Here is a 22,943-nt window from a genome sequence, read left to right as displayed (position 1 = left end):
TCTTTTTTTTTATCTTGTACCTTATTTGGGATTTCTCTAATTCTCCTTGCCCTTACAAATCTTCCCCTCCACTTACTTGAGAAAATGCATGTGAATGTTTCATGTACTTATATTTTAATGATCTTGCCTTCAACTCTATTCTTATGGTTCTTAAAAGTTGCAACGTGGTATATTAGAATGTTGAAGTCAATCAGAAAATCAATGTTGAGCTCCATGCCCACCACTACCTATTTTTGTGACTATGGGCAAATAACTTTTCAAAAGAAAAAGAACCAAAATTTTATCCAAAATTTAGACATACAGTTAACTTATTATAGGTAGAATAAGTACTTTTATGGTTTTTCCATGTTAAAGCAAGCATAAAATTAAGTTGATAAGGTAATTCAAGACATCCACCTATTGTTCAGTTCAAATTTGTTTCCACTTGGTTTTAAAGTGGATTTGTTCAAATCAGGATACAAAGGTAACATTTGTATTTACTTTATGTGTTATTTAAGTCTCTTTTAATGCAAAGGGTCTCCTTCCTTTTCCTTGCAATCTGTTAAACAAAACCAAGCCATTTATCCTGCAGAATTGCCTGTGTTCTGGATTTTGTTGATTGCATCCCCATGGTGTTCAGTAATGTGTTTCTTTGTGCTGTGTATTTCCAGTTAGTAGGCAGATCTAGGGGCTTGATGAGACTCTGAATTTTTTTTTTTCTATCAAGACACTGCATAGGTGGCGCTGGGTACTTTTTATTGAGTCATATTAGAACACACATCATTAAGATTAACCAGTAAGTCCATCAGGTGCTACCATCCTGATCCATCCATCCAAAGTTCACCAGCTTTTCAATTAATAGCTTTGGCAGCCATTGAGGATCATTGCCTAGCTCTTGCCAATTCATTAGAACTTTAAAAACAGTGATATTCTAATAGCACTCCTTCTGCATGTATTAACTGGAGTAATTCTACCAATTCTTCCCCTCAGTAATTTGATTATCCTGGAGTAAGGCAGGATTAATGCTCCTTTATCTCCAAGTTACCAGTCTTCAGAATAAACCCTCAACATCCTTCCAAAGGTAACTGAGTTGGTTTTTGTTGTTTTTGGTCACTTTTATCATTTTGAATACATAGGTTACATATTTAATACATTTCAATCCATTTCAGTTACTATCCTTATGGATCATCAAATCATTCCATGTATCACTAGTGGTTTAGAGCCTCTGCAGTTCAATCTTGAGCTTTTGAGAAAACATCTTTGAGTTTTTGACAGCTTTCCCTCTTTGGCGATACTGAGGTATTACTGTTAATTTTTCAGATGTGAAATTTTTGTTGAGGGGGATAAAATGCCTAATGTGTAAATCAGAATCAAATGATATCTCAAAATAAGGAGGGGGAAAGTAGGTTGGGGTATAGATGAAATAAGTTTGGCCACATGTTGCTAACTTTTGACATTAGTATAATCAGTTTATTACTGTTATATTATTCTTTTGTATACATTTGAAAAATTGCAGAATGAAGTTTTTTTATCCCATTTTAGTAAAAGTTTAAAAAATCACCAACTACTACAGAAAAACAGAAGAAAACACACATACCTGAAGTCCAATTCACACCCAACCAGTTTCTGAAAATTATATTAAAATACATGCAAGAGGGGGAAAAAATAACTTTTATCTGTATAACCTTATTTTCCACTCAAGAATAAGCCGTATATTTGAAAAGAGACAGTCTGAAAAGTGTGATTCTTAAAGTACTCTTTATTAAGTTCATTAAAAGTTGTAGAAACAACTTTATATTATAAAGGCACAGGAAGACAGTTCTGATAAAATATTCAAATTAAACAGTAACTTACAGTACAAAAGACAATTTTAATGCACATACAAACCCCAAATGTCTGATTCAAAAATATTTTACTGCGTCTATTAATGGGAAATGATTAAAAATATAAATTGCTGCTGTATAATAAATATCTGATAGTGAACATCTTGATAGCAAAGTGAACAAAATATTTATTGCTTTTCACATACCTATTTTTCCCTGTAATGTTAAATTCCTAATTCTTTTACTATCTTCTCAGTTTTTCCAAAGATAAAAGAAATTCCACATAATCTCATGGGGGAAATGGTAGTTACAAAAAACTACCTCAAGTAGCGATCACTGCTGGCAGTGTTTTTCACTTCCTGTTCTGCAATCACTCTTCCAAAAAGTAAGATAAATGTTTGCTAAACCACAGAAGGACAACTCCTCTATGACTGGCATTCTAAGTTTTGTAATGAATACTTATCAAATATAAAAGGAACTCCATTTTGAAAATGAGTATTTTATTTAAAGTTTTGAATAAGAGGTGAATGTTTGACTAGCAATTTTACCTACTCCCCTCAAAAGTTTTCCAAAGTTGTAAAGTCAGCTTAGTAAAATTTCCAGCAATTAAATGTTTCTTTGAGGGTTAGTTGATATATGTAATGTACTGATGTATAAAAATTAACATAATGAAATCTATTTTATTTATCTCTTAATGAAGAGATCTTACCCTTCTTCCAGTTTTTAAACTGGTATTAACTCTATTGATTTCCTCCTGCTGTTTTTGTAGCAACCCAGTGATAGATGGTACAAGCAGAATTTCCATCACAACAATAAAATAACACAAAAGCATCATTCTAATGTAATGAATGCTATTTCAACTTAAGAAATACCTACATTAAAGTCTTTGATAATTACTATAAAGTAACTTAACCATATGTCATGTTCAGACAGTGTGTAGCAGCTAGTGATACCTGGCACAGAGCTGATGCTCAATAAATAGTTGCTGAATGAATGAAAAAGAAAAACTTGGCTTTGGTTGTGTACATTTTAATCACTTTCTGATTAGAATAAAGTCAGTCTAGAACTAAATACTGCACACTAGAACAAACTTTGCCATAAAGAAAAGTTATAATTTCAAACAGGAAAATATCACCTATCTTAGTGATAGTCAATTTATATATTGTAACTTTTAAAAATAGCTCACAGAACTTTAACACGCTTGTTAATTTTTATCCACAACTTAAATTTGATGTCTTGATGTTTAATAATTGGGTAATGAAGACCAAGCTGCGCAGACTGGCTAAACTGTCTGCTTTACAGTAAATATTACTAGTCCACCAATAAATAAAAAGTTAGGATGCCAGATTAAACTCAAACTGTGACTACCATGTTGGTTTCTGCAAAACTACCAATCAATAAAAGGTAGGACATCTTTAAGTTACATATGCTTGGGAGCAATAGCTTAATTTTTTAACATAAAATAACTAGGGAGATGTGAATTTAATAATGACAGAGCTGAAGTACTGGAAATAGGATAATAAGAATAAGTTGGTGACCAATTTTAATATCTAACCATAGGACTAGGTCTAATATTTCTTTGGCATATGCATCAGTATCTTGGACTAGTTAGCATTTAAAAAATACTGGGTTTTTTTCCTCAATTAAAATTAACATCAAGGTATAGATTGCTAATATACTCTGAAAGCCTTTTAAAGGACAAAAACGACATTTTGCAATATGCCAAAGTTCATGTTTAGTGTACACTTACAATTATTGGCATAGAGGGATGTAACTGTTAAATAACCTTAAATGATCTCATGCAGTGGTGAAACCACAGAAAGTAGAAAGGAATGTATTTACATAATAAAATATTCAGCTTTCCAAAAAAAAACACAGTAAACCTGGGAATCCTGCCCTAACAGTAAATGTGTACCGCATAGCACTGAATGAGGACTAGCCCAAATGTAAATGAAAACCTACATAACCTGAATGTGTAAAATTTAATAAAAAACATAAAAATGAAAAAAAAAACAAATGTTACACATCAGAAGGAATAAGTGGCCTATAAAACAGGCCAATCTAACTTGACATTCAAAGTAAGTATAAGAGATTCACAAAATCATGATAGTAATGAAAACTAAGTCAAGTACCAAGTACCCTTTGATACACAAGCCAATTAACTATCAGACTCATTTCCAATAGCTTAACAATATTCAGTAATCCACTCAGGCATTCGGGGGTAAAGCAGTCAACGATAGCTCAAGTCTCCAAAGTGAAAGACCAAACTTATTTGCAGAAGCATCACGTGATTTTTGAAATTATATCTTATGCTTATGGATGTTAACATAAGATCTATCAGTGCAAGTTTATCACCTTCTGAATGTATTACTCCCAACTTTCATTTTTCCAGATAGTTTTTGGTGGTTTCGTTTTAGCCAGTGCTATTTAAATGGAGAAGAGAAAAGTTCACCATAGACTACCTCACATTGTTACTTAATTGTGCTAGATATTCACGCAGTTCTTTTGCAGCCTGGAATCTGCCATAGCGCTTCTTTGGGTTGGCGCACTCATCCAGCAAGGCCTCTAGTCGGCCATCTTTGGCAATTTCACTTGGTGGGTCATGGAGGAGTCCTCCAGAAGTGCCACGCCAGGTGGCATGTCTAGATAAGAGGTTCTGACAAACAGCATAATAATTATGGTCCACAGTGGCACGAGCACAAAGAATTTCTTTTGAAAATGATAAGCAAGCCTCCTTATCACAGTCATCAAATTTGCTTTCATACCATACATCCCAATTTTCAGGTTTATCTGTGAAAAGGGGAAAGAGCAGAAAAAGAAAAATATATGTTTAAAAGAGTTTTCATTGCTTCCCAAAATACAGCATTTCACTAGTTAACATGGTAGTATTTGTTTTTAAAATTTTATTATAACTTTAAACATTTAAATATACTGATTTATACACATTTATTGGGAGTCCACCGATGCCAGGCAGAAGGATCAGATAAGGGCCCTTCTACCAAAGGGTTCAATGTAGAGTGAAACTCTCCATGATACAGAGGAAGTGCCACACACAAGTCTGACATGATGCTACATGAGTACAGAGGAAGCAGTTACCTCTGCCTGGAGCTACAGAAAGCTGCATAGAGAAGAACAACTGATTGAGATCTTGAAAGATAAGTAGCTGTGATGTAGTCAGGTAGGCAGGTCATATATACAACTAGAAATAGACCTGAAACTTATGACTTGAGTCAGAAGAACAGTACATGTACTTAAGAATGCATCAGCATATCAGTGCTTGATGAAGCGAAGAGAACAATTGAATTATATTGAAAAGCATGTTGAAAAAAAAGGAAAAAAAAACTTAAGGGGTTGGCAGAGGAGAGGTTAAGTGAAAGAAACTCCTTCATTCACTCAGCAAATAACTATTTGAATGCCTACACTATGGCAAGCAAAGCTATATTAATGGTAAATAGATAATACATGGTTCCTGTCCTCACTGGCTTACAATCAAGTATGTGAAATATACATTAAGAAAGTAAATAAACATTATCTATCATAAATTGTGGGGAATGCTATGAAGGAAACAGCAGTTCCTAACAGTGGAAAGGTTTATGAAAGAAACCCTCTCTACCATTAGATATAGCCTTCAAGTTTCTCTCAGAGGTAACATTTTAAGCTAAGGCTTGAAGGACAAGTAGCTAGCTATGTATATGAGGAGAGATGAGGCATGTCAGGCAAAGAAAACTGCATATGGGAAAGCCCAGAACTAGAAAGAGTCATTCAAGAAATCAAAAGGCCACTGTAGCTGAAGCATTAAGGGCAGTGGAGGGATGTTAAAAAATGGAGAATTGAGCCAAGTCATGCAAATTATTCTCTGGCAAGAAGTTCGAATTTTACTCGAAAAACAATGGGAAATCATCAAAGGCATTAAGCAAGGGAGCGATAAGATCAGATTTATGTTTTAAAAAAGGAACCAAATGGAGTAGAAGGAAACCAAAGGAGGAAAGAATTTCAGAAAGCTGTTATAGTTCATGAATTTGCCAATTAGGTGGTTGCCAATGGTAATACAGACTTCTGAGTCAGGCTTAGAAAGTAGAGATAGGCAGCAAGCAATACTTTAATAAACAATGGGAGAGCAGGAAAGAATCTTATACATACTTGTTTACAGGAAGGTAAGAAAAACCAGATTTTAAGAAAGAGGGGCGGGAAGTTGAAGAAGAAAACTGACGCAACAAGTTCTCAAAGAAGGATCTACTCTGTCTGGAAAAGAGAGATGAATGTGTATTGTTTTTACCAGTTTAGATGATAAAGGAAAGGACACTGAGGAAATTGCACTATAAAACCTCAATTTCCCTGTAAAGGTCATTTACTAGAAAGAGTTCAGAAAAGAGGGTGAATAAATAGATAACAGCCTTTCACAAAGTGTCTATTTAGATAGCTCAACATGAGACATTTGAAAAGAACTAGACAGAGCTAAAGTAGCACTGGAGCAATGCTCATCGCATGAAATGCAAGAAAAAAAAGTCATATACTGTATTCATCTAAGGTCAGGAATTAGTTGGTATAAAACTGTTAACATGTATTCCAGGAATGCTCACATTAAAAAATTTTTAAAAATTATTTTTACAAATACTGGAATAATTTTTTTTAAGTTTAGGCAAGCTGCACAACTCTGTGAATATAATAAAAACCACTGAATTTGAAAAAATCATGTTGTAAGCTGATGCAACATTAAAAACTGTAGGAGGAGACAAGTGGAGAGTGAAGCACTCCAGAGCAGGGCATCCGCTCCCTGGGGAAGGATCTACATGGCAGGACAGGTCAAGGAATAATCAGAAAGTTCAGCAAGTATGGAATCAGAAGAAGGTATTGGGAAAACAGAGTAGTTAACAAGATTAAGCTAATATCATGCAAAAAGTTAGTGTCAACCTAATACATTGCTGTTACACTCACTGCATTCATTCCCTAGGTGCCTCAAACTTTGGTCTTGTGTTCATCAAAAGACCCCTTCATGATGGGAGGGGATTAAAAATACAAGATCCTCACCATGGAACAACACTTCAGTTTCTTTTACTAAGTACATTAATTATAGAACTACAGACTTTGTCCATGACACTTTGAAATTCCTATGACATTTAATTTTCAAAACATTTCAGACACTCTGCCCACCTCTCCTGTGAATAGGTGGAAAGCAAAGTTTTGAATGAGATGTAATACTGTCACATCAAAGTTAGAGATGTGTAGTGCTGGAATCATCTAAATGGTTAAAAGGAAAAGAAAAATCACTGGAGGGACCCCACAGAACAGTGGAATACAGAATATCACTGTAAGAGACTCTATAGAAAAACATGGCCTCCACAAAAGCAGTATAGTTTCTCTGATAGCCTGTAACTATATGAAAACTTAATTCTGCATTAGACTCCTAAACCATGGAATATAGCAGAGTGTATGAAAAAGATGTATACACACACACACACACACACACACACAGAGTATATCTGTGTCCATTTGAACCTGAAGGATATTTTACTTAATATGGAGAAATTGTGACTAAGAGTACAAGAGTGAGTATAATAAATCAGCATCCATTTATTGATACTGGTCAAACAGTACAAAGAAAGATGCAGGGTTGCCATCTAAGGAGGAAATGAAAGGTTTGCTTCACATTAATGTAAACATTATTTTGACATAGAAAAAAATCTAAAAATTATATACTTACTTTGTCTAATTAACCTTTTGTCAGCAACCAAAACATTTTCAGCATCCACGATGATTACCTTGCCATCTCTAGGACCAACTGCAAAATTGTCAAAGCTGACGTCCAGGAGGTAGAGTGCAAATTCAAAGTCATTGTTTGTAAGCTGCTCTGCTATTTCCATTAATTGCCAAGCGAGGTCAACTCGTTTCTCCCATGGTGCATTAAAGTAACTCCACAGTTCTTCTCCAACATAATTTACAGCCACCATTCTTCCACAAGCTCCAAGATACTTTGCAAAAGGCCAACCTTCATCAGATGGAAAACTCTACAAAAGAATTACCTTAATATTATAAAAGATTCCGATGAAGTTATCCTAGGTCTATCCCCAGATCCTCAGTAGAGATTCCTACTAGGCATGAGCTTGGATTTTCTTGTAATATGCAGCAGTTCAATAGAGATAAATTTCATTTCTTTAACTTTTATAATTACTATGGACTTGAAAAAAATTTTTGAATTGGTAACTTTGCATTATAAAACTAAAATAAAAGAAGTCTTGCTTATCAAAATCTCAGAACCAAACTGATCAACAAAACACAAGACATCTTCTTTATTACCAGATTTGAAAGTATGTATGATTTCCTTTATCTTTCTGACTTGCATAAGTAGACTCAACCAATCCTTTCTTTTTTTCTTTTCCATTATGGTTTATCACAGGATATGGAATATAGCTCCTTGTGCTATACAGTAGGGCCTTGTTTTTTATGCATTTTATATATAGTTGTTTGTATCTCCTATTCCCAAACTCTTAATTTATTCCTCTCCTTTATCCCCGTTCCCCTTTGATAACCATAAAATTGATTTCTCCATCTGTGAGTCTGTTTCTGTTTTATAAATAAGTTCATTTGTGTCATTTTTTAGATTCCACATACATCATAGGCTATTTGTCTTTCTCTGACTTATTTCACTTAATATGATAATCTCTAGATCCATCCATGTTGCTGCAAATGGCATGATTTCATTCTTTCTATGGTTGAGTAGTATTCCACTACATATATATACACACCACATCTTCTTCATCCAATCATCTCTTGATGAACATTCACTTTGCTTTCATGTCTTAGCTATTGTAAGCAGTGCTGCTATGAACACTGGGGTGGCATGTATCTTTTCAAATTAGTTTTCTCCGGATTTATGCCCAGGAGTGGGATTGCTGAATCATATGGCAATTCTACTTTTAGTTTTTTAAGGAGCTTCCATACTGTTTTCCATAGTGGCTTCACCAATTTACATTCCCACCAATCCTTTTCTCACACACTCTCCACCGTTTGTTATTTGTAGACTTCTTAATGATGGCCATTCTGACCGATGTGAGGTTATACCTCATTGTAAGTTTTGACTTTCACTTCTCTAATAATTGGCAATGTTGAGCATCTTTTCATGTGCCTATAGGCCATTTGTATATCTTCCTTGGAGAAACGTCTATTTAGGTCTTCTGCCTATTTCTTGAACCAATCCTTTCTTTTGAATGAATAGGACTGCAGGCCTATTAGCCACCAAGTATTTACCAGGCACCAGGCACTATGCTATGCTGGCAATAAAAAACAGTGAACTACACAGTCTCTAAAATAAAAATTTTAGAAAAGACAGATACCAAACAAATAATTATAAGTGTAATAAGTGTTAGTTATTAAAAAGTGGTGCAGGTCCTGAAAGAGTCTTTAATAGGGGCCGTATCTAGTCCAGAAGCAAGCAGGGGTGGAACTCAGAAGGATTCTTGGGAAGCATCTTCTAATCTACACCCACAGGTTGGTAAAGAGCAATCTGATAACCTATCAATGCAACCTCCACTCCAAGTACCAAGTACCTCTGGTCCCACGTTAGTCGTGCTTTTCTTTCCAATGCCACCACATTTTCTATTCACCTTAAACCCAACTTCAAAACTATTTATTCTCCTAATCTCAGCAAGATTTTCTAATGGATTTTATAACTTCTGGGAGGAACAAGTCATTTTCAACCTAAGTAAAATGGCAAGCTTATTCTAAGGTGCTTTCCAATGCTAAAAAACCCACCTACGAGATGAGCACCCAAGTAAAAACGGATGGGATGAAATGTTTCAACCAACTTCTTGTAAGATCACATGACCAAAGGTGTGTTTTAAGAGCCATTTGTCAGCCTAGCACCCCTCCTTAAATTGAGGGAAAATACTATCCAAAGATGATGTTTGCACAAACTGCGGGGAAAACAACAACAAAAATCACTACAGAATATAAATGTAGTCTACTTCTGTTGCTAAAAACTGAACAATCTACATACATTAAAAGAGCTACGTAAGGCTTGTCTTCTTGGACCCCATAATAAAATAAGTAATATTAATTATACCCTGAGCTTTCATAAAATTGAAAAAACTCAGTAATATCCTTACATTAAAACTTTTATCAACTTTAAAACAAAAGAGATTTTTAGAACTAAACTTCACCCATAATTACCTATTTTCATTTGAGCTTCCTTTCAGCTCAATCAAGGCACAATATCTGTACTTGTTCATTGTACATACTTTTTTTCTTTTAAATTTAAATATCTGCAGTTTTGTGATAGAATGCTAAGTATGTAAACTATAAATTTAGATATGATAGTGTGAACCTTTAAATACAGTTAATGAATTGATCCGATTTTGTTTAGAGACAGTATCTACTGATACTTTAGCAATTAGAGGAAAGTGCACTTCAATCTTATACCTGAGATTTTTTTCATTTCTTTTGGGCACTGGGAGAAGTGACAGATGTCCAAAGTGAAGTGCAAAAACTGCCAATCTCATGTTACTTTCAACTTTTTCTCCCAACTTAAAATACCTCCACAATCTTGAAAATTTAGTTAGACAAAGTGATTATAAAAGATTTAACTGTTTCCCAGAAGTATTCATGTATAAAAATCTGACATAAAGAAATGAAAGCACTGAAAATAAGTAAATACATGATATTATATAGTTTTATCATACAAAAAGTAAAAAGAAAAAAAGAAGCCTCCATACACTATTGGTATATTATTCACATGCCATATTGTAGAACAGATACAAACATATCTTTGTGAAAATAAAATGGTCTTTGACAACAGGAGGAAAGGGAACCCTGCCAACATCTGCACATGTACAAATGCCTCCTTGTTTTTGGAGCCTTTCCAACTGGCAAACGACAGTCAAATATACACTTCATTACCCAAGTCCCTCATAGAAGAGGATAAAATATATGAACAAATGTCACATTGAGCAACTTTATATTCATACAGTGATTCTGACAACGTTAACTGAAATCCTGTTATGCCTCATTTTAAGAAGAGCGCTACAATGCTTTCATATAGTTTGCTACCTAATCTTTTGGAAGAACCTTAATAAATGAATGCACATCACTTACTCATACAAGAATTTTTCACTGTACCATCAAAATAGTCAGATTTCATTAATGAGAATGCAGTTGTATTGAACACACTGTAGTTCAAAGAAAGGCAAAATACTTATAATTTGTATTTAAAACAGTTCCGACTTAGAACAAAATTACCATGTTCAAGCAGAGTTTGAGAGATAAAATTTAAAGACATTACTGCTTGGACTTATTAAATATATCAAGTAGTAAAAAATACAACTTCTTACTTCCTGACTACCAAATTCCCACAGTGCATAACACAGTAGCTCAGATAAGACGTTTATCACTAAGGTACACATTTTTAAAAATTTAAGCAAAATCCTAAAATCAGTTATTCAAATTCCACACAGCAGGCACACAGTTTAAAGTTACCTGAAATAAAATGGGTGTATTTTAAAGAATCAAAAAAAAAATGTGTACAAACACCTTTCTTTTGAAGGAAAGAGTCTTTAAATTGGAAATAATTTAAATTCTACTTGGATTGGAGGCACTCCAATTAATTGTTCAGACTTTTCATCAGGCTTGAATGTATGACATAAAGTGTAATATGCAAAGTTTTTAAAACAAAGTATTAGTTTAAAGTTATATGGAGGCACAAAGTAGTTCCAAAACAATATATTTTCTATTACACTACTGTTTTTTTATTTTTATGTTGTTAGTGACCACCCGAAGAAAAAGTCTATTGAGTATTATAAATGTAAAAATTAAAAATAGAAATTTTAAGATCAAGTAAAACATGGTTAAGGGTTAGAGGGTACCCGAGTTGTAATTCTAGTATGAAATCTTATCAGCATACCTTAAGTAACTTATCTCAAGTCACACAGGTAGTAAGAGGCAAAGTCAGGCTAACACAACCTCTCAATCCAACAACCTTTTGTTTCAGAAGTTTTTAAATTTTGGAAAGGTAATAGTGCATGTATTTCATACTCGTATTATGCAATGACCCCAGGAGAGTCTGGGGCAGCATGTCACAAGAGAAACATATTATGCTGCAAAAATAACATAAGCTTATTAGTCCCACATGGGTTAAACCAGATAAATTAGCTTATGTGTTTTCACATGTTTGTTTTTGATTTGACACAACCTATTTTTCTACAGGTTTTTAAATTTAGACTTGCAGATAAGGGATTATAGGTCAACCCACATTTCATTGACTACTACAAGTAGCTGGAGTATAAGGCAGTGAGACAGTTACTGTAGAATAAAAAGAATACAAATTTTGAATTAAAAAGTCCTAGATCTAGCCTAACTCCCCCATGAAATGCTATGTAAACAGTTGTAAATAAAATAGTCTCTATCCTCAGGAAAGCTTTTCAGCCTGAGTTGGGAAGATGGTTATTAAACACATATACATTATAAATTATGAAATTTGTTATAACTACAGAAAAGTATAGAGCATACTGAGGAAGAAAAGTAGAGACCTATTTTAGATTGTGTGGTGAAGGGCAGCCTCCATAAGGAAGTGCTACTTAGGGTGAGATCTCAAGGAGGAGTATAATATTACATAGACTGGGGATGAGGCAGTAAGAATGTTCCCGGCACATGTTAGAGCCAGAAACTGTCTTCTCAGAACTGAAATAAAGGCCAAGGCAGCTGCAGTGAAACAAACGAGGAGGAAATGGCTTGAGGTAACAGTCTGGAGAGGGACTTGGGATCAGATCATGTTGGGACTTACAAATAAAATACAAGCTCTTCAACATGCTATACATACTATAGCATATGTCAAAACCTTAACTTTCAGAAACATCTTATACACTGGAGTTAACAAATATTCTGTGGTATACAGCATCACTCTGAAAAACAAGTTTTCACAATTATCACAATATCCTTTAATCAACAGTCATTGTCTTACCAGATTAATTAGGCAATTTTATTCTATTATGTCAGAACACAGTCCCTGATGACGTGCGACATATAAGTAAAACTGATAGAATAAGGTCAACTCTAATGCACTTGTGTTCTATTATCTTTTTCTTTTTCTCTTTACAAAACCAAAAGTAGGGTTTACATATCATGTTTAAAAGATCACAATTGCTTCCATACTAAAAAATATTTTATAGCCATTTATTATCTCACAGCACTCCATTAAAAGGAACACAATTTTGCAGTTGGCCGAAAGAAGAAATGTGTTACAAGACTGTTTTTTCTTTTTAAAGAAGAAAATTCCTAGCAAAAAGACTATGACTTGAAACAAACATCCATTAATCAAAACATACAATCTAAAATCCAGTTATAGGTTTTCTACAGAACTGGCAATTCTGTGTGCACACACACAAATTTAAACTTGAGAACACTTTTAGAAAGAAAATGTTATCAAAAACAAAGAAAATGTTTAAAGGTTTAATTTCAGTTTCAAAATTATTTTTAAAAGCCCAAATTTGAACAAAATCCCACTGTAGTAACGCATGTTATAACAGCTGTTCATGGAGATTAGTCAACTGTACTGGTGACAGACTAATGTGTTCACAGTTTTGTGAACTGTCTGGAGGGGGAATATAGTAAAATTACTGGGATGATTTAATGGTTACCTAATTTTTGCTAAAATTTCTCTAAGACCTTAGCTTCTTAATTTATACCACCAAATAGTGGCCAAATCCATTGCAAATACTACAGAATCTTAACCTCATATTTTCAAGTTACAGGATATGTTCCATTTATTTCCTTACATAATTTTCTGAATGCCATTTCCACCCACCTAGAATTCCAACAATATTAAGCAATGCCTTGAAAATAGCAAAGTTGTGTTATTTTACTGAATATTATGTCCAACAACTGTATCTAAAATTGGAAACTAACGTCAGGACACATCAACGACAAAAAAATCTACCAAGTTTCATAGAAATAAACCATCTTTTAAAATAAACAGCTTAAGAAATAATCTCTGCCACCTTAAAAAAAATCACTTGGCCACAAATTTTAAATATGCATAAATTTACTAGTCTCAACTGACCTTTTCTTATCTTGTGAGAATCAGCAACTGTGATTTACGTTTCTAAGTTCAAATATATACTTAGAAACATGACACTCAAATATTTACTTCCAGTAAAACAAAATGACAAATAAAGGGGGGAAAAAAGATACAAACAACTTCTTTTGGACCCAATAACCTAAGAATGCTATCTTACTTTCTTTGGTCAAGATCTGATTTCTTTTTAACAGTCTGCCAACAGAACAGTACTAACTTTTCCCATTCCCTTAAAACATAAATTAACACAGCCCTTCAGAAGTATAGCAAAATATCTGCTAGGAGCATAGTAGCTCTCTGCATTAAATACCTGGTACCTGGTTTTAGATTTCCTTTCCTGTTGTTGCCTTAAATATAATATAGTCAAAATGAAATTCTTGACTTTTCCCTACCCCAAAGCCATTCCTTCTCTGGGCTTCCTCATCATAATAAGGAATTGTCACTCAGTAGTTGCTGAGACCAAAACCCTGAAGATATCCTTTATTTCTCTCTTTCCCTCACACCATAAGCCATCATCAACCACCTTAATACAAACCACCAAGCTTTCTCCCACAATCTGGTGCAAAAGCCTGATTCCTTTCTTACCCTCTTATAATGCAACCTCCACCAATCAGGCCCTGCTAAAAACATGTCTATTGTTTCCCACTGCACTGAAAACAAAATCCTAAACTTATTAAGCATGTTTACAAGGATATACAGGACATGGGCCTTGCCTACCTCTATGATCTTTTGTTCTACATGCTTCCCTACTCTGCTGCTTGATCTTGCTTTGGGGCCTCTGAATTTGCCGTATCTCTTGCTTAAAATACTCTGCCATCAGAACTTCATACCACTGGCTTTTTCTCATCATTCACACCTCAGGTAAAACGTCACTCTTCCTGACCACCCAATTTAAAGTATTCTATCCTCAATCCAATTCTCCATCACAGGAATCTGCTTTGTTCTTTTTAAAGTATGTAAAATCTAAAATTACCTTGCTCTTTATTTGCTGCCCAAACCTAATGCCCCAGAAAGCAAAGACTGTGCAAACTGTGCCCGGCCTGTCTTTACTCTACCCTAAGGGCATATATAGGTCAGTTCCTGGCACTACTGAGCAATGCTGAATAATTCTTGTCAGATCTCTTCATTTCAGTTAAAACTCCAAATGAGCACTAAGGCAAAGTATGAAGAAGACCCTGAAACATCATACCTACCTCAGACAGTAAATCTTTTAAGATTCTGTCTCAGAGTCTAAGAATGCCTATAAATAACTCAGACTTAAACTCTATTTTTAAAATTATCATTCATCAATGTACTAAGTAGAATTATTAAACTTAATAATGATTTACAGATAAAAAGTAAACTGTTTTGTATTACTGAATCTTTATATAAACCAGGTTTCTTACAATATTCACTCTATTCATCATATGGAACAAATCTCTAATCTCCCTTTTAACTACTATTCCAAAATAACTGTAGCCTGAAGCAGCAGCTAACAGGTATTTATGATGTGTGTGTGTATGTGTAAAGGAGGCGACACTTGAACATTTGCCATAAGGAGAGTAAAATTTATATATTTCGATGACAGATGTCAACACAGTGTACTACAGAACTTTTCAGCTACTATGGCTGTCTAAAAATGGAATAAGCTGATTTGCAAAGTAATGATACACTGTAAAAAACTTTAAAGACATTTTGTTATATGATCTGAATAATCCTTTTTCCTTTGATAATTTAAAACAATCCTATTGGATAAGTATTAACATTCCCATTTTACTGATTAAAAACTCAGGCTCTGAAACATTAAGTGACTTGTTCATTGCCACCCAACAGCTTTGTGGTAGTACTGAATGTTATCTCAATACTGCCCTCATCACACCTCTCGCCTCCCCCAATCTATGGGCAAAATCTCATTTATCCTGAAACCTCTAATACTCTGTGAAATCTTCCCAGGTATTCACTCCTAAGAAGACACATGCAGATGTCCCTCCATAATGAGTCATCTGACAGGGTGCACAATATGTTTTTGTAAGGCTTTCTGTGCTATATTGATTATAATTAGTTGTTTACATACCTACCTCCCACATAGCCAAGCTACTTGCTGCCTAGAAAGACCTTTTCAGTCCAAATGCCTTATAACAGACTATTTACCAAGTGAACAAACAAAATTCAGTTCTTCTAACTCTAAATCCAGAGCTGGAAGTCCAAAGAGCTTCCAGGTATTTCACAGAAAATTTTGTACCAAGAATCTATTAAAAAGACATAAAAAAATGGATAAAAAACCTGACTACATAATTTAAAACCTTTCAGGGTCTATGACCAGGATAAATGATGAATAACTATCCTCATCTTACATCAATAATTTACAATCTTAAGACATTTTACAATTATTTACTAAAGTCCATTGTATGTACAGAAAAAATGCAGGGCTTATATTCAAAGGTCATATTAGTTTAATATATGCATAATGAGTGAAAAGAAAAGCAAAAAAAAAGTCAGCATTTTGTGAAGAGTCAGCAGCAATAACAGCAATATAGGAAATTGGCCAGAGACAATAAGCCAGAAAATCAGACTAAAAAAGTCTGATTATCCCCTGAGAAAGTGACCACCTATCTCCAGAAAGCAGATTCCCAAAAAGTAAGCTTTCTATTCCCCGTCAACATGGATGAGGAAAATGTGCTGATCCATGCAACAGATATTGAGGGAAAAGAGTTCAAAGATTAGACAAAAGTACAGAAAGGACCTCAGAACTAATAATGGTCAAAAGATACGGCTATATCCAGAAAATAGGCCAGGGTGTCAAATGATTTTGCTCCACTGATCTGGAAGTGGTGCTTTCCTAAGAGTTACTGTCTGTTTCTATCTCTTTCCAAAATAAAAGTCTCCTTTTTTGGACCTGAGTTAAACAGATTTTATTATTTTGGTTTGTTTTATCACGCAAGACGATCAAGTGTTAAAAGCGTCAATGAAACCTCTGATGATAAAAAGAAAAAAAAAACAGAAAAAAAATCACTCTAGATTTAAGCTTATGAATTTATTAGATAGAAAGTTTTCTATTCAGAACTATCTAGTCAGAATCATCTCTGAAGCCTAACTCTGAGAGTGCAGTTACTACAGCAGCAGCCAGTGCGAGAGAAGTAGGTGGCTCCCTAAACTATTGAAAATAAACCCCTGAGACAAAGTCTGGAACATCCCTTCTAGGTGCTATTGCCCCACAAGATCCTTAGCTACCTTTAGCTCCGTATTTTTTTCCTTTAAAGGCAGTCTTAAATTTCTGTTTTGTTTTAATCTAATTTCACACGTGTGAAAATTGGGGATAGGAAGATAAGCTTGAATCAGGGCTATCTATGCTGGTCTCCAATCCATATTTTCTAGCAGAGATCAAAGTATCCAAACCCCCAAGTTCTTCTAGAAGAGTTTAAACCTACCAGTCAAAGTTAAGCTCAGAAGTAGAACAAACAATAATTTCTCAAGCCTTTGAGAGTCACAGGAAGTCAGGGCTGAAAAGGAAAAGATCTAATTCAATAGTCTCATTTTATAGTTAAGTGAAGGGAGTCCCATGTTTATCAACTGGTCCAAGGTAAAGACCATAATCTTTTATTCACATCAAAAGCTGCATCTTAGACAGTGCACCTTAAAAAATACATTCTTCTCCCATAGAAATTATTTTTAAGAGCAAAAACAAAAACATTCAAAGTTTATTGCAAAAATACATCTTGTAATGTAGGAATGGATTAAATCAGTGCAACTAAAGATATGGTTGATATTCAGAATCATAACTATTTTTAAGGTGATCCATATTCCAAACAAGGTTCAAAACTGCTATTCAAATGCACTAATTACTTTTAACCTTATTTAACATCTAACATTTACTGAGTGCTTACTATGCATCAGGCACTACATAAAATGGTTTCCAAGTATTATGTCATTTATAAGAACTGAAATGAAAGCTTAAAATTTACAGCTTAAACAATGATAGTTACATACTATAAAAATTAAGGAAATCCTATTAAAACTTATCATTCAGAAAGTTTAAGACAAAGTTCCACAAACATAATAAAACAAATTCTCACCTTCTCATGCCTAAACAAATAAGAGTTTTCTTATTCCTGTAAACAAAATCATGTTCACTATTTCCAGGTCATAAAGTTAGAATACAGTTTGGACTTCAGGAAATTCAGGCACATTTTTCTCTCTCACACACAATTTCAGTAAATTCAAGAATAGGTAAGTACAAATGCTGGTAGAAATTTTACCAGTAACAGAAAACCTCTTGTTATCATGCCAAATACTTCAACACCTCAAATTTTGACTATTCCAAGAATGCTATACACAAGGTTACAAAGTCCCTCTCTGCATTTTTCCCTTAAGATTATGGCATACCTGTAATTAAAATACACTTACTGATGAGGTAACAATGAAAAGAGAAAGTATCAGAGTAGAAAAAAAGGTTCTAGTATTATCTTGTTGCTTGATGTTTATAAAATTTTTTAGAAGATAATTCTAAAAAACAACTTCCCTTAGAGCTAGATAAGCTACTGTAAGCTAGTAAAACTATATCCAACCATGGGAAGAGTTGTACTTCTGTATCATTTCATATCAGGAAATCTATATTTCAAATCTGTCTGTATAGCCTTACATAAAGTATGTCCATAATGTACCTTACATTTAATACCATTCATGTTTCTTTTCAAGGCTTAAAAGAAACTTCAGGTTTTTATTGTTTCTTAAAATCAGCAAGAGGCAAGTTTAATGGGTTAAATTAATATATAATTTTCAGTTCTTTAGTACCTTATCAAAAGAGATTTATTTTATTTTTTTAAACATTTTTTATTGATTTCTAATCATTTTACAATGTTGTGTCAAATTCCAGTGTTCAGCACAATTTTTCAGTCATTCATGGACATATACACACTCATTGTCACATTTTTAAGAGATTTTTTTTTAATGTTTATTTTGGAAGCATGTTTACTACATTGGAACTTTTGTTAAGAATAGTTTGATGAATTCAGTTCAAAAGATTTTTTTCCCCAAATAGTTAATTTGGGGGAAATATAAAAAAAATCTAGTTTGTCACCAGCTGTCCAAAAATTCAATAAGTAGCTCCCTCTCCTGGAAAAAAAAAAAAGTGAATTCCTCTTTTAAGCTGTAAAACACATACTTGTACCCTTAATAATATTTTTTAAAGATATATAAACCCCAAAATATATACAGAGAGCACAATTTGAGTGAGTTTGCCTACCATTATCAATTAATACCCCATTACTACCATAAACAGCTATTAACACTTTCACAGAAACTTGTATAAATACTAAAATTATGTATGTTTGTCTAGCTGACAGAAAGTAATAAATAATAAACATCATGATTTGACTTCATATATAACAATCTTTGTATTGGATCCAGAATTCTGAGATTCTTTTTACTTTACTGATTTTACACTGTCATCGAACCTTAATTATATTGTTCATACTTCACTCACTAGTTTTTTACCAAAGATGAAGTGGTTCTACAAGGACAGTAGCAGCTCTATGAAGATCTTTCATTTAAAAATAAGTCTTCTTATTCTACTTGCTGTTCATCAGGTAAAAACTAAACATATCAATATGAATGACTAGTGCTAAAGACTTCAAATTTATATTTCATACAGCATGTAAGTAGTTACAAAACTGGGTTGACTATATTAAAAATTTAATTTACAAGTGTCACAGTGAACAATGTTGATACATATATATCCTCACAAAGGAAAAATTCTAATCCTATAACCCACCTAGCCACCCACTCAGGGCAATTGTGTCACTAAGTTTAAATTACAAAAATAACTGTGATTTTGTTTAAAGCTGTTTATCACTACAGATGAAAACAGGAAGAAAGATTAAGTTTAGGGAAAGAGTTAATCATAAAACAAGATACAAGCATGCTTGACTATCTCAATAATAAATTGAAAACGCCAAGACAATGTCAAACTTCAAAAAATATAAAAGCTTCCCAAATAAGGCAGATTTACTTTAGTGTACATCAAATGCCAAAGTTTCTCATATTTAAATGCCAAATGTTTATAGAACTGGATATATAACACTCTTAAAATAATGGTTCTAATATTAGTTGTTTCTAACACATACTCATAACAATACTCAGAATTACTTGATAAAAACCTTTCAATATGCATACACAATTATAGATGCAGAAAATGTGTATTACTAAGATAACTCCCTACTAAGTTTCTGAGTCCCAGAGAATTTGACAGACTAACTCAGCAAACTATACTGCTAAAGCATTCCCCAGAGATCAACTGTGTTAATATAAACATCTATTTCTCAAAGAGAAAGGCATTATAAGTGAAAAAAAAAAGTTTCAAATCAAACATATATACCATAAATATGGACTTAAACTTTAGAGTTTTGAAAGTACCAAATAAAGTAATTTCTCCCAGGGAAGTTTATCCAGTTTTACATACCATTCACTGTTAAAAAGAGCAGCATTTAATACAGTCTGTACTTTTAAGTGACCCATTACATACATCCTATAATGCCTTAAAATTTACTAAGATCAACACTAAAGTTTAGTTTGAGGCAAAATATTTATTTTGTGTTAAAATTATTTAGCTGCACTAATCAAACAAAACTGGTTTCTCTTAGCTAAGCTAGGCAGTGGAGAACTTGAGAAAAGAAAGCTGTAATATAACAAATACTGCACATTCCTATTCATGTACTTTAGATTTAAACAATATAACCCTCTACAAACCTCCCGGCCATTAGTGACACTCTTAGCAGCACAGACACGGAGTGAAATATACCAAAATTACTTGTGATTAATGTTAAATCATTTTCCCCCTTGCATTTGAAGTACAGCACAACTGGTATGGAAAAGGGGCAAGGTAACTTTCCCTGCGTTATCAGGAGAGATCACAATACCCAGCTGCAATCACTACCCAAGGACACCGCACTAAAGGGGAGTGGTGGGAATGTGTATAAACTCAGTCACTATTCCCAAGGAAAACACAGTTGGGGGGGGGTTGTTTTCTTTTTTGCTGTCACCAATATAAAAGACCCGAACCTACTTCCTTAAAAGGCACATTTGTTTTCAAAATAAAGTCATGAGAGAGCCTATAAGTCAATTAGGAGAAAGGTGAGACTCTCCTTTCTTTATTTCTCCTGGCCCTAACATTTCATCTACTTCCTGCAGCCAAATTACCAAAGGAATAGGGCAGGTCACAGGATCAGGATGAAAATGTATTGGCCTTAAACCTTCGCAGCCCCATGTCCAACGATGCCTTAGTTTTTCCTCTTCCTAATACCATTCAAAGCACGGCTCAAGGATTAATCTCACCCTGGCCCACGGTCCCCATTCTCTGACCTCATTCTCCCGAGTTTGTCCCCAAATTAGCTGCCTCAATGATCTGCCAGGTGAAAGAGCTCAGGAATAAAACAAAGACAGACTTTGAGGCCGAAGTTAAACCAGCCACACAGGTACTAAAAGGGAGAGCATATGCGGTGTAGAAACACTTGAGAAGAACTAAGGAAGGTCCAAGGGCTCCTGAACAGACTGAGTTGTGGAATTGCAAGCCCTGGCGGATCAAAGCAGAAAGGGAGGGAGGAGAGCCGAAGGAACTCGCGGGAGAGACATTTTGGGAGTGTACAAGACGCGCTCCCTCTGGCGTTGAGGGATCCGCAGTCAGATCCGAGATTGCGCCCGCGTCTAGGTGACAAGAGCAGACTCTCCACCAGTCGCGACGCCCACCGCCATCCCGCACAGCGCCCAGGGGTCCCCCAGCGTCGCCCCCTTCCCACGCCCGCCGCCTGGCCTCGCCGGGCCGGGTCCAGACTGGGAAACGCGCGAGGGCGGGGCCGCTTCTCCCAACTCTCGTTCCCCTCCCGGCCCTCCCGGCAGGACGCCCCCAGCCCGGGCTCCGCGCCTACCTGTAGCACCAGCGGCTCGGGGTTGAAGGCCAGGGTCAGCAGCAGCTGCATGCGCTCTGAGTCCTTGAGGTTGCGGAGTAGGAAGCTGCCAGAGTCCTTGGTCTCAGCGTAGCGGCGCACCAGGCGGTCGAGCAGGCGCTGAGAGGGGCAGTGCACCAGGTCGGACCAGCCCTCCACCGCCTCGGGCGTGAGCAGCCGCACGTCGCCGTTGAGGCGCGCGAACTCGGTGCGGGGCATGGCCTGGAGCAGGTCGCAGCGGGGCCGGCCGGTGGCCCGCTTGCAGATGCTCTGGTCGAGCTGCGCCAGCTCGCGCTGCGAGCCGAGGCGCTTGAGCACCACTCGGCGGCGGCCGCCCTCCCGGGGCTCGCCGTACTGTGCGAAGTAGACGTTCTTCGCGTTGAGGAAGTCCAGCAGGCGCAAGCGGCCCCACGCCTCGAACACCACCTGCCCGTTGAGAAAGCGTCGGCACCAGCTCGTGCCGAAGCACGCCGGGCACTTATTGAGCTGCAGGAAACGCCGGTCGGCCAGCTCGTTCCGCTGCCAGGAGGCGAGCAGCGACGGCGAGTGCAGCACCATCAGCACCAACAGGCTGCCCAGCGCCGCCAGCTTCAGCGAGCGGGACAGGCGGCCCAGCTTCGGGGGCACCAGGCGCCACATCCCGCCCGCCGCCCGTCCGCACCCGGAGGGCGAGGGCACCCCCGGGGCGCCCCCGCCGCGCCGAAACCTGGAGAGCGACCGGCAGGGGCCCCCGGGCGAGAGAAGGAGCGAGGGCGCGGGTTGGGGCGGGAGGCAGAGTAGGTGTGTGAAGAGAGACGGGGAGCGGGAAGGAACCGACCAGAGCAGGCTGCGACTTCTCCCAGTCACTAGTCTCCACAACTCTCGAGCTCCCTCCTCCGAGCTCCCCGCCCTCCTACTCCGGCGGCGCCTCCTCCGAGCCAGTCAAGTTATAGAGCAGCGAGAGGGGGAGGGAGCGCGGGGACCTGACGGCCACGCGCACGCGTGCGCGCACGCGCACTGCTCGCTCTGGCGCGAGACCTGCGGCGGGGCTGGCCGCCCGCGGGGCGAACGAGGTCTCTAGGAGGGAAAGAGGGACTCACGGAAGGGAAAGAGAAGCTGGAATGTCTCACACCGAAAAGTAGCAACAGTGTAGAAAGGTGGGAAGGAAGAGGTGCCCGCGCGTCC

The 22,943-nt window shown here is 36.4% G+C and overlaps 2 protein-coding genes across 4 annotated transcripts in view; one reads left to right on the top strand and one right to left on the bottom strand.

Moving 5' to 3' along the window:
* Positions 1-1,718: 1,718 nt before the first annotated feature.
* DIPK2A (divergent protein kinase domain 2A) lies at positions 1,719-22,926 on the bottom strand. Its single transcript, XM_072958750.1, has 3 exons — positions 21,762-22,926; positions 7,504-7,807; positions 1,719-4,592 (listed from the first exon to the last, which is right to left on the bottom strand). Exons 1-3 carry the CDS (start codon positions 22,416-22,418, stop codon positions 4,261-4,263), a joined length of 1,293 nt encoding a protein of 430 aa, XP_072814851.1. The 5' UTR covers positions 22,419-22,926; the 3' UTR covers positions 1,719-4,260.
* The window catches only part of SLC9A9 (solute carrier family 9 member A9), a 599,624-nt gene continuing 599,458 nt past the window's right edge, over positions 22,778-22,943 (top strand). For all 3 annotated transcript variants that reach the window (XM_072958726.1, XM_072958712.1, XM_072958718.1), the window contains exon 1: positions 22,778-22,915. The gene's annotated coding sequence lies outside the window, so the exon portion shown is untranslated. The remainder of the gene's footprint in view (positions 22,916-22,943) is intronic.

This window comes from Vicugna pacos, chromosome 1 (genome assembly GCF_048564905.1).
Source record: "Vicugna pacos chromosome 1, VicPac4, whole genome shotgun sequence".
In the NCBI taxonomy this organism is placed as follows: Eukaryota; Metazoa; Chordata; class Mammalia; order Artiodactyla; family Camelidae; genus Vicugna; species Vicugna pacos.
Note: the sequence above shows the minus strand (reverse complement) of the source record. Positions and strands in the feature narration are given on the sequence as shown.